The following is a 13178-nucleotide window of genomic DNA, read 5'->3' on the forward strand; positions in this document are numbered from 1 at the left end:
TATGCAATAGAATGCATGTGATAAACATTTTATCTTTCACAATGAATTAAGTCAATAATGTAACAGAAATTGTATTTTAAACAGTATTTTTTTACTTTTCTTTCCCTTGGCCTGTCGTTTTTCTTATTTGTCTGTTTTACAAAAATGTCTGTTTCATCTGCATACAATTTTGTAATGAGGAAAGGTTATATTACCCTTCCTTTATTAATAACTTATGTTCTACTTGAAGAAGCTTGTGATTATGGAAACACATGTTGGTACAAGGGAGCACTAATTGTGACAAGTTTGATAATAAAATATCGTGAATTACATGTGCTTGCAATAACTTTACAAATGTGATCTTGAGACATTTCTCTACAATATAAGCTCAAGAGAGAGCCAAATGAATATCACCCGTGGAAGGTGCATTGTACACAAAAGTAAATCTGTAAGGAAAGAAATAAGAAGGTTGCATATCAAGTTCAATTCAGGTAAATGATGGCATACCTTGCCTAGAGGTATTCCCTTGCAGCCAGGATTTTACTATCAATGCCAATATATCAGAGTATATTGTGGTAAACACACCAACCTAGCTGTTGGAATTGGAACATAACCACAAATTCAAACCTACAGTCTCAGAATTAGAGTTTGATTTATGGCCGTGAAAAGGAATGTACAAAGCTGGGAAGTATGTTTGTTCAAGATTAAATTAAACTGATTGACCAGTGCAATAAGGAGTTTGTGGTAAGAGAATGAGAGAGTTTCAATTTGTATCACATACGTCACTGGGCCCTATACCCCATGGTTACAGGGGGTGGACATCTCATACTGTTTAAAACATGTCTTCAACAGGTTGACTCTTCAAAAGCTGTGATTGCAAAATTGTATAGCTTATTGACAGGCAAGGAGTTTTGTTTGGGATGGAAATATCAAATGAAATGCCAGGAGAAATGTCAAATGGATGTAACAGACAAAAACAGAAAATAATACATGAAAGAATTTGTAGTCGCTAGACCACGTCCCCTAAAACCCAATGCACAAAGGCAATGTCATGTTGTGCGACATATTGTACGTACGTTTTGAGAAAGCGGCCTGGCGAGAATCATCCAAAGACTGACTAGATCCTCTAGGTGTAATCTTCATGCAGAAACACAAAGCAAGACAACCTATAGAGGATACTGCATGCCACTAAAGCTTAAAAAAATCTCTTTATTGCATAGCAACAGATGCTGGTGGGACTGTGCGAATGAGGAGACCCTTGTCAAGGATGGCACTCTGTCAAGAGTGGCACAGGGCCCCCAGGTAGGGTTTGGGTGGCTGTGCTGATGTAAGGTGACAGATAAGTACACACACAGCAGGAAACTCAACAAGAAAGAAAAGTAGGCAACTGTAGTTGTGAACAGAAAGGGGCAGGAAATACAAAGATACAAACAAACTGGATTCCCTCTTGGGGTGTATGCAGAAATGGAAAAGAGTGTTCCACGGACCTTTGGAAACTCCAGCCTTCTGCACAGATGACTATTACAGGGGCCCACTTTGTCTGCTCATGGCTGGGAACAACAGCTGTGGGTGTCTGTAACACAGAAAACGCGACAAGTGAAGGGGCAGAGGTTGCCTGCCAGAAACGAACTGTCAAGCTCTGTACAAAGGATCGACATAAGACACAAGAGAGACAAGAACAGAAATAACCAAGGAAAAGGAAGTCTAAGAGAAATCTAGCAGAAGGGAATGAAGGAAAAAACAGTACAATAGAAATGGGTAAACTAAAGGGGAGGACAGAGGACTCAAGGAAGAGTAGGACAGGGATCAAGAACAAGGGGTTGCAAACAAGGAAGCAGGGCTGCATTATCGAATGGCACAAGGTGCAGAAAAACTATAGTTGATTGCAGAGGACTGTAGTAGGCTGCAAGGCAGAGAGTCCAGAGGAGCAGGACTGAGAGCTGTAGTAGGCGGCAGAGAGAGAGCCCAGAGGAGTAGGGCAGCAAGGAGCGAACCCAAAGGAACAGGGCGTCGAGGCAGGGAGACCAGAGGGTCAGGGCTGAAAGCAGAAGAGAGTAGCAGGCTGCAAGGCAGGGAGCCCAGAGGACCCGGGCTGTAGGCAGCGGAGTGTAACAGGCTGTAAGGCAGGGAGCCCAGAGGACCAGGGCTGTGAGGCAGGGAGCCCAGAAGGCTAGGGCTGTAGGCAGCAGGGTGTAGCAGGCTGCAAGGCAGGGAGCCCAGAGGAGCAGGGCTGTGAGGCAGAGGGCCCAGAAGGCTAGGGCTGTAGGTCATAGAGTGTAGCAGACTGCAAGGCAGGAAGGCCCGAAAGAGCACTGGAAAAAAGCAGGAAAATGCAGCAGCAGGAACAGCATACAAATTCGAGTCACAAGGCAAAAAGGGGCTGGGAGGACTCTTGATGCAAGAGACTGAGCTCCTGCAGGCAGCTGCTTAAATACAGCCCTGTCCTGTACTGAGGAAGGCTAATTGGCAGCACCTGGAGCAGCACACCTGAAGATAATCTGCCTCCTCCCTCTCTGGACCTGAGATGGTGGAAGCAGCACTGATTGCTATGGCTTCTGGGGATTGTGGTTCCAATACAGACGAATGTGAATGGCCAGGAATTGATAGCTGAAGCAAGGTGCATTATGGTACATGTAGTTAGCTGAATTAAATAGGAAAGTACCAATGTCGTACAAATGGAAATTAATGACCAAAATGTGAATAGGGGTTGTTTTAAAAAGATAAAAGAGTACCATATCGTCCATGATGGTGGCCAATGTGTGCGCCAGTGGCACAGGCGTGACAACCCTCTCTCTGGGATTGCTCTAACCTTAGTATGTTGTAGTTTAAAGTCAGATCAATGATTAAAGAACATTACTAGTCTCATTGGCCCCCAAGACCCGCTCTACACTAGGAGTATGTTATAAAGCAACCTTCCCTTTCTTATAGGCAGCCACAAGGGAATTTATAAAATCTATAGATAGATATCAGATCTATTGTTTGATTTAATGGATAACAAAGAAAACAAATTTCATAAAAATATATCTCCAATTACATTGAGTACCAGCTTTCACTCCCGTTAAATAAGCATATGGATTGAGGTTACACATTGATATTAAAATGCATTACCTGTCTGAATCAGAAATGATGGGAGGTAGCTCCAACTTTACTTCACTGTTCTGATTTACACCAAGCTTTTTCTCCGGATGTACAGTCTCCTCCTGAACAAAGGAGTCTTCAGGTTTAAGCTTTTCGGCTCCATTCATGAAAGTAACATCCTGGGAAAGGAAAGACGGATTGTTATTGCTGAGACACTCTCATGTCATGGACATTTATCAACAGGCAAGACCAAGGTTAGTGACCAGCGTGAAGGAGCTTTGTTTGTCTTTTGTAATCATGGTACATAAATCAAAACAGTGGTGGGACTGGGTCAGGCCTCCAACCTAAAAAAGTTCACAAGATCTCAGGGTCCAACCTATTCTCAAAAATACAAATGTGTGCACATCTGTGATGTGCCACAAATGCACCAAGAATAGATGCTCCACACTCACAGAAGTGCACATCTCAGAGATGCGTCAATTCATAAAAGGAGTGCGCATGTGGGCAATTGATGCACAAAGTCGGTGAACAGCATGTAAATACACCAAATCAAGCATGAAAAGGGGGAGTGGCCACAGAAAGGGAGGAAAGATGCACCATAATCCTGATTCACAAAACCTGACCACTGGATTGTCTCCACAAAATGCACTTCACAAGTGCAGAAAGTGGCACAGAAAACAGTGCAACTGATTTGTTTAATCAAAGAAGCACACAGTGCACCCCAATCACAACAAGCAACTGTAAGGTGCCAGGGGGAATTACTCCGTTCTTTTGGTATTGATCTGTACAGTTCACAGAAAAGCCAGGGGAATGGGTCCCTTCCTCTGGCGTCTCTTAATTAGGCTCCAAGGGCTTTAGCTTCTTCTCCAGAAGAATGACTCCCTTCTCCTGGTGCTTGAAAAGGTCTTTTTCATGTCTTTCCACTTGATGTACATTTTTCCACTTTCTCTCTGTATTAACAAAGTCCCAAACCCTTCTCTGGTTATTAAGGGACTCATCTTTGTTACTCCAACGAGGAAGCCCTCCTCGGATGTCCGATTCACGGATGTTGGGGTCCCAGATGCTTCTCTGGTGGTCGGTGGGCGTATTGCTGCCACTGTGTCGTGACAAGGATGCTCAATGTAATTATATTGTTTCTTCCACTTTTCTTTGCCTTTCTAAGCAGGATAAAGGAGAACCTAAGACACCTGTCTCTTGAGAGGCAGTGGACATTACTATAAGGACTGGACAGATTAGTTCTACAAGACCTTTAAGAATATCCTACTGAACCGTTTGACATTCATGTTTTACTCCATTTTGTATTCCAAAGTGATCACTTTGGCCAAGCCCTCTTCAACATTACTCCTAAAACCTTCAGACGCAGTCTCTGACTGTAGCTCAGACTGCCGGATAGCATTGCTCAATTTTGATACTAAAATAGATTCTAAGGTTGAGGCCATTCATATAATGGATGTTTTTCTGCCTGAACAGACCAGACAGATTTTATCCTTGCACGCAAAACCCATGATAATATTAGGAGAGCTGTTGCCTTAATTTACAATTGAAGGAACTATGGGAGCCCATGAGAATTTTTGCCTTGAAACCAAAGAGGCATTCGAAAAAAGTAGATTGGGGCCTTTCAGGAGTCAGAAATGAAAGTCGAACACAATGTTGCCATGAAAGACTTTTATTAACATAGGCGGCTTGGGAAAAGGCCTCTCTCACCCTGCTTTAAGAGGAATTTCCCTACCTAAACCAAAAACTAAAGATCTGCCTATGCCATGATGTCAAAATCAAAACAGTCCTTGTGTCCAAACGTTGTATCATAACTCTCACTAAGGTGAAAAGGGAAATGTCTTTAACCTGGTGATTGCAAAAAGTGTTCATAAATGAAAAATAAAACAGCGCCAACATAAAGATTCTACAAGGTAACAGAAACTTGGTTCCATCGGGTGATTCTCTTCCCCTGGATTCTTCAATACTTTGTCAATGTTTCTTGGTCTAACAGTTCTTTGTGTCTTTCCTGGCCCACAACATTCCTGTTAGTTACAAAGCTACTTAGCCTTGTGGTTCCTTCTTTCGAAAGTTATTTCTTAACACAAATTCACTAAGAGTAACACGCCTTGGTTCCAGAGGTTTATTCCCTTCCCCTGGATTCTTCTTTAATATTCAGTCTTTGTTCAACAAGCACAGTCCTTTCAAGGGACTTCCTGTAGAGTTGCGACTGCCTGGTATACTCCCTTGTCAGGACTTCTTATGCAGTTGTAGCTGCCTGGTTTACTCGTCTGCCAGGACTTCTTATTTCCATAAGTAACAGTTCCTCTTGTACTTCCACAGTTGCAAATATTTTCCTTGGTACTGGTCATTTCAACATTCGCTTTGCGTTTCACCCATATCTGCATTCCATGCACTCATATATGGCTGGGGTTTGTATTTGCAATATGCCTTCTTTATTTCCAAACAAAATGTTCATACTATTTCTGTCCCCATTGCTTTAAAGTGTACAAATTGTGTTTGGCATGGTCGCCAAAACGCCCCAGAGTACCCACTTGGTTGGGTCGACTCACCAGCTCTGTGTGGTGTCTTTGGTCCGATTCGTACTTAAGCAGTGCAGCTTTGCCGCCTGCTTTCCACTCTGGACTGATTCCTCATTGTTTCCGGTTTCTCTCACGACTCTGCTTCCCCATGCCTGCCTTCCTTCAGGTCCCGGTAAGTGTAATGTTGCTTTCTCCAGCTGCCGAATGCCCAGGAATCTTCCCTTTGATCCTGGCATCTCAGCGGCACGTCCTGATCATGCAACATTCCTCTTCCTCTTTCCTGGTGAGCCCCTTGGATACGCCACAATGTTTCAAGCTCTCAGCTTCCACACGCCTCCCAGAGCGATGCAACCTCTTCTCCCAAACATCAGCCTCTTATAGTTTGTTTTCCATCTTTAAATGTGCTTCACAAAGGTGCCTTCTGAAAACAATTAGCACGCTCATTGAGCTTGAGGCTCCTTCTGCTCTGCATTGTTCCCTTCTTCCTCCCTGTCCCAGTACTTGGGTGGTTTTGGGAATGGAACTCCGTTGATGTTAACTGATGCAGATTACTTGGGAAATCACTTTCAATGGTTCTATATGGAGGGGACTTAGAACTGGAAAGGTATTCTTGGAGCTTTTACTGTTTAGACAAGACAAGAAAATATGGCCTAATGGGTTTTGCGGAAAGGTTTCTCTATTTTCCCTATGGTGGGAATAGATGAATGGCAGTAGGCCATTAGGGTATTGGGTATCAAGGAATTTTCTTCATGGGCAAATGGGGAATACCATGACTCACCCAATGAAGCCATTACATCTCCCCGGAGGCTGTCTCCTCCCATGTGATCCTCCCTCATATAGCCACCCCTGGGGTCAGGGTCAGGTAGCAGCTGCCGTCCCCTGACCACATGGGATGAGGTTACCGAGGTGGGATCTTGATGACACCATTGGATTAATCACAGGCCATATACGCAAGACACTGGTGGGCTTTGGCCAAAACCTTATCTAATTTATTTCTGTTGAATGTTCACCCTCCATCTACTGGATTGAACCTAAATAGAAAATGATCAGCCCCCATCCCATTTGCGATAGGTATTTGACATATTAATGGAGCCCTTAGCTCAGAGGATTCATCATAAAGAAGACATGCAAGGAAAACAGACACCCAAGAAGGACCATATGCTCTCTTCACATGCTTAAGATATTTTAGTAAGTATCAGATACATTTATAGAACACGATTTTGCATGTGGTATTCCAAAAGCAACTAAAGAGATGTGTTGTATTGGTTTTTACAAATTGATTCAATAAAAACATGTCTTGCAATTTGGAAATGTTATTGACTGAATTTAAAAAAAAGAAATGATGAATACCAATAGATCAAATCTTTTAAATTGCTTTGTTTATAATGCATACAAAATCATGTCCTGTACATGTACCTGCTTGTTTTTAACAGACCTGCAGAACAGCTGTAATGTGATGCATGCAGCCTAATTTGCACACTACAATCTTTTACTAAGAACTTAGCTTCTGCCTATTGTGATGAATCCTGCAGTCTCCTCCCAAAAACCCTACCTAAAGTCTCCTCCCAGGTGGCCAGGGGAAGGCAGCCGCTACCTGATACGGACCCTAGGGGTGGTATTAGCTGGGATGCTCACCTGGGAGAAGAAGGCCCCCTAAGGGAACGGGATGACTCTGTTGGGAGAGGTACAGTATTTTTCATCCGCTGAGGAGGGAGTGTCAGTAATGCTGGATTCTGTAATGGCCTGTTGCCAGAAGAAGCTTTTCTTTCCCAAAGCCAATTTCCCCGATGGTGGTAAAAGCTGTTCTAATCAATCCCCTATTGGAAGTAGGAATCATTTAACCAGGGTTAATCGTATTTGAAGAGGTGAAATCTACCATGTTCAACAGGGGCATATGAAAGATGAATCTTTGAATGTTACCATATTATATTCTGAAAGTCATCATTTTCCTAAAGAGCAAAACCATTTAGTAAAACCTTATAATACTCCTTTTGAAAAGAGGCTTAAGGATAGAAAACAAAACGTGTAAGAATTGTTGCCTTAAAAAGAATTAATTGAACATTGGAGATTTCAAGTCCCACAATGCCAAAGGTACTGAGATGAAGAAGAGGGATACAGAGGCTCTGAACTGCATGTTGGAAGCCATTAAGGTTAATGAACCACACCTGAGGGAGACAGAGAGGCATAAAAGGCCCCCTCAGGTGCAGACCAGAGAGAGTAGCAGCAGTAGTGGATGGTGGAGGGCTTGCCATGCCTACACATCAAGACTGAAGCTGAAGGAAAGCAGAGACGGTGGAACCGCTGACATTTGCTGTACGAATGCCGGTTTTGCGAGGGTCTCTTCCTTAAGGGACTCTGCTTGCAGGATGCTCTCTTGTGCAGCAGGAAGCGTTTGGTGTAAAAGCTTTCCCCCTGAGGATCATTTATGCAAAGATTGTGCAGCAGGAAGCATGAACTAGGAAAGCTGTCACCAAGGCAAGACAGGCTTAGGTGGCAGGCTGTCGAGCACCTGAATGCCTGTGGAACAAGAAATGCTCCAATTTTGAAAAGCGTGGGACGAAGAAAACCGAGCAAAGCAGTTTTCCAGTGTGCCCTGAAGCAGGGAACCCGACAGCAGCAGAGAGAGTGGACGTGCAAGTCTGATCCGGTGAGTTCACTTGAAAACTTTGATCCCGGAGCGCTCCGTAACCGCTCACTAGCCGAACAGGGGTATTTTGAATACTGACCTAATGAGAAAGAAGCAAAGTGGCAGACAAAGTAAATACTATGTATATATCGAACTGGCGTAATGCTGAAAGATATTTAATATGAAGGTCATGCTGATATGAAGGGGAGTAAGTGGCAGAGTCATTGTATATTTAAAGGGTGGAATAATGTCCGACAGCACTCACAGTCACATTCTCTAAAAACCAAAGCAAACAACTATTGCAAAAGCCAAAAGAGGGTTATAGTGAATCTAATAGAAGAGAACCAATATTGAAAATGTCAAAAGAGGGCAGTTAAACAGTCTATCAATTGCTGCAGTTTGGGTTTTCTGTTTATTGCTTCTGTTCCAGGTTTCCTTGGCTGCTCTCAGGTGCATTTTGGGAGATGTAGTACTGCAACAGAAAAGAAAGAACTAGTGCCATAAACTGTATTGGGAGGCATTGAGAGACAGAGTGGCAGGGATGGCATTCGAGGCTCATAGGGTTTTTATGGGCTCCCGCCCCCAACTCCACTTCCCTTATCTTGGGCAGGGCTGATTCTGGATTTTGTTTTAGTGAGCCTCCTGTCCGAAGTTAGGAACCCCCACCCCCTCCTTGACAGGGTCATAACCCTGACCCTGTCACAGAATTAAAAAAACAAAACAAAGACTGTCTATATGCAAATTATTAAGCAAAAGATGCCGAAATAAGTGCCCATTTAATGGCACATCTGACGAGATGGACATCTTTCTGGTGCATCTCTCAGATGCACACTTTTTTTTATAAGTTTGTTATATTTACAACATACGACAATAGCAGATCGCTCGCCTCCCACTCTTTCCCCGGTAACTCTCTCTCTGTGATGCACACTTTTTTATAATCAGTTTGTTAAATTTTCCATAACCTTTAACAATTCATACATCTTTTTAAAACATACAGCAATACAACATACAGCAATAGCAGATCTCCCGCCTCAATCCTTTCCCTGGTAACTCAGTTCCTCAACGACATTTCCTTCTCCCTCTCTCTCTCTCTCTCTTTCTCTCTCTCGCGCTCTCTCTCTCTCTCTCTCTCTCTCTGCCTCCCTCTCTCTCTCTCTGTTTCTCTGTGTCAGATGCACACTTTCTTATAATCAGTTTGTTACATTTTCCAGACCTTTAAACAATTCATACATCATATTACAACACACAGCAATAGCAGATCTCCTGCCTCTCATCCTTTCCCCGGTAACTCAGTACCTCAACGCCATTTCCTTCTCTCTCCTTGTGCACAGTCAATATTAAGGGAGACAATCAATTGTGTAATACATTCTCCAGTCATTATTCTGTGGCGTGTATCATACCTCAAAGGTGAACATGTCCCATTTCTCCCATATCTTCTGGTTTTTGGCAATGCAGCCTCTGTTCCTCTATGTTATCTCCTCTGGCGATCAGCACTGATCCATTCCCTCTTTCAATTTTTCAATGGTTGGGATCTCGTCTGTTCCCCACTTAGTCACCAGGTCCCTCTTGGCTATCATCAAAGCAGTGGAGATTTGTTTTTTCCCCCAAAGTGCCCTCATATCTCCACGAGATATTACGGATATTCAGTTAAGGACAAATTGGAGTTGGTTGCCCTATTGTTCTCGACCGTGTTGTTCAAATCCTGTCCCAATATGTGTTGATTCTCGGGCAATCCCAGATTAAATGGAGAAATGTCCCTGCTCCCCTTTTGCATTCAAGACAGTTTGCATCAGAGAGTCCACCCCTACCTTGCACTTGCAAGATCTGAATGCATCTCTGCCTGAAGATCGCCTGTCTGTTTTCCTTGTTTTCACCCCTTAATGTGCACTTGATAAAAAATGCAGAATCGCCGTCAGTACTATTTGCTATATCCAAACTGTTAAATGTATCTTTTTTACTTACTCTGCCCTTACTCTACCTGTGCAGACCGTTATCGTCTCAGAATTTCAAGGGCTCTGAGCGTTGTTGTTTCTTCCCCATGTTCCAACCCTCCATTGAGCGCTTTGAAACACTGCCTGTGTGTAGGCGCTTTAGAAATAAACAATACCATAACATACCATACCAGACCCTGCCTATCCTGTGTTGCCCCTCCCTGGAGTGATACATTATGTGCAGGATTGTATATTGCACCAGTCTCAGTCTGCTGGTCATGTTAATCTCCCTCACTGCAAGTTGTGCTTTGATGCATTTTTCTTCTTCCAATGGTACCAGATCAGTCGCGCATTTTCTTTTCAATTTCGTTAATGGTGGGGAGGTAAAATGATGAATTTCCTGATATACAGGGTAATTCATAGAAGGAGGCGCACGCAGCTGGCGCACAGTGTGCGCGTGTGAATGTCTGCGCCAGCCGCGTGCGCTAAAATCGATTTCCGCGCACAGCGTATTCATGGATTTTAGCCTCCAAAACCAGCCGTGGTGCAGAGTGGCGCAGAGACCCTGCAGCAGCGCCAGTTACGCCCCCAAGAACACCCTTGCGCAAGGAAAAGCCATCATAATTCCCAATTCAGTGCAAAGGGCTGCGCTAACCCTGGACCAGTTTACAGGGCTGCCAAACAGCAAACGCCAAGCGGGGAACGTGTATTACTGGGGTGCGTGTGAAGTTTCACATGCGAAAGGGCCTGTGCGAGTGGGGTACGTGTATTACTGGGGTTCGCGGGAAGTTTCACACGTGATTTAAGCAGGGTACGTGTATTACGGGGTTCACAGGAACTTTCACACGCGAAAGGGCCTGTGCGAGTGGGGTACGTGTATTACGGGGGTGCGCGGGAAGTTTCACACGCGATTGGGCTGGGTACGTGTATTTCAGGGGTGCGCGGGAAGTTTCACATGCGATTGGCCTGGGTACGTGTATTTCAGTGGTGCGCAGGAAGTTTCACACGCGATTGGCCTGGGTACGTGTATTTCGGTGGTGCGCGGGAAGTTTCACACGCGATTGGGCTGGGTACGTGTATTTCGGGGGTGCACGGGAAGTGTCACATGCGATTGGCCTGGGTACGTGTATTTCAGGGGTGCGTGGGAAGTTTCACACATGATTGGCCTGGGTACGTGTATTTCAGGGGTGCATGGGAAGTTTCACATGCGATTGGCCTGGGTACGTGTATTTCAGGGGTGCGCGGGAAGTTTCACACGCGATTGGCCTGGGTACGTGTATTTCGGGGGTGCGCGGGAAGTGTCACATGCGATTGGGCTGGGTACGTGTATTTCGGGGTGCGCGGGAAGTGTCACACGCGATTGGCCTGGGTAGGTGTATTTCAGTGGTGCATGGGAAGTTTCACACGTGATTGACCTGGGTACGTGTATTTCAGGGGTGCGCGGGAAGTTTCACACGCGATTGGCCTGGGTACGCGTATTTCGGGGGTGCGCGGGAAGTTTCACACGCGATTGGGCTGGGTACGTGTATTTCAGGGGTGCCCGGGAAGTTTCACACGCGATTGGCCTGGGTACGTGTGTTTCAGGGGTGCGCGGGAAGTTTCACACGCGATTGGGCTGGATACGTGTATTTCAGGGGTGCGTGGGAAGTTTCACACGCGATTGGAGTAGGGTACGTGTATTACTGGGCTGCGCATGAAGTTTCACACGCGATTTTGCTGTCAGAGCGGAGAACGCGTATTTCGGGGGTGCGCGGGGAGTCCTACACGTGAATTGGCAGTGTGGGTCCTCCCAGGTGTCCCCTCTACCCCCTCCACAGCACCCTGCAGGCAGCCCACACCACAGGGGACTACCCTGCACCCCTGGTCATGTCCCGCAGGCAGCCCATCCAACATGGGCATGCCCCCCAGCCAAGCCACATGTCATGTTGCAATATGATCACCAACTCATGTCTCCCAGCACCCCCACCCCCAGCAGTGAGGGGCACCTGCCAGCAGGCCCCCACTCATGTCCCCCAGCACCCCCACCCCACAGCAGTGCAGGGGCACCTGCCAGCAGGCCCTCACACATGTCCCCCAGAACCCCCACCCCCCAGCAGTCAGGGGCACCTGCCGGCAGGCCCCCACACGTGTCCCCCAGCACCCCACACCCCAGCAGTGCAGGGCACCTGCCAGCAGGCCCCGACACATGTCCCCCAGCACCCCCACCCCCCAGCAGTCAGGGGCACCTGCCAGCAGGCCCCCACTCATGTCCCACACATGTCCCCCTGCACCCCCACCCCCCAGCAGTCAGGGGCACCTGCCAGCAGGCCCCCACTCATGTCCCACACATATCCCCCTGCACCCCCACCCCCCAGCAGTCAGGGGCACCTGCAGGCAGGACCCCACTCATGTCCCACACATGTCCCCCTGCACCCCCACCCACCAGCAGTCAGGGGCACCTGCCAGCAGGCCCCCACTCATGTCCCACACATGTCCCCCTGTGCCCCCACCCACCAGCAGTCAGGGGCACCTGCCAGCAGGCCCCCACACATGTCCCTCTGCACCCCCACCCCCCAGCAGTCAGGGGCACCTGCCAGCAGGCACCCACAAATGTCCCCCCCGACAGGTCATCACACTCCAGACCCATGCCCCCCGTGGCCACCCAAATCCCACCCCAGTCCAAACACCCCACATTGAATTCCCAAAGTCATGATAGAAAATACATAACCAGCATGGCCATGAGTCAATGTCCCTCGCAATGGTGACGCATGACTGTGAAAAGATGAACATTGTGACATGCACAAAACAAAAGAGATAAGACCACATCAGTAAAGTATATAATAAATGTGTATTCAATAATTAACCAAATGAATTAAAAAAAACACACACAATAATGGAAATAATGAAGAAAAAGCTGCATGTCCAAAATATTCCCGAAAAAATGTGTGAAAGCAGAATCCAAATCAATCCAAAAGCAAATGGGTCCAAAGTGTCTGTCCGTCCAACCAAATCCAAAGTGTAAAAATAAGACATCCATTGATCCATGGTAAAAAAGAAACTTAAATTAAG

The 13178-nt window shown here is 46.0% G+C and overlaps 1 protein-coding gene across 1 annotated transcript in view; it reads right to left on the reverse strand.

Moving 5' to 3' along the window:
- LOC138569550 (kinesin-like protein KIF19) overlaps window positions 1-13178 on the reverse strand; it is a 3041213-nt gene that overhangs the window by 284527 nt on the left and 2743508 nt on the right. The window contains exon 16 of the mRNA XM_069647615.1: window positions 3088-3236. Coding sequence (XP_069503716.1) covers window positions 3088-3236 — 149 coding nt within the window. The remainder of the gene's footprint in view (window positions 1-3087; window positions 3237-13178) is intronic.

This window comes from Ambystoma mexicanum, chromosome 2q (assembly GCF_040938575.1).
Source record: "Ambystoma mexicanum isolate Mex_15411 chromosome 2q, UKY_AmexF1_1, whole genome shotgun sequence".
Lineage (NCBI taxonomy): Eukaryota > Metazoa > Chordata > Amphibia > Caudata > Ambystomatidae > Ambystoma > Ambystoma mexicanum.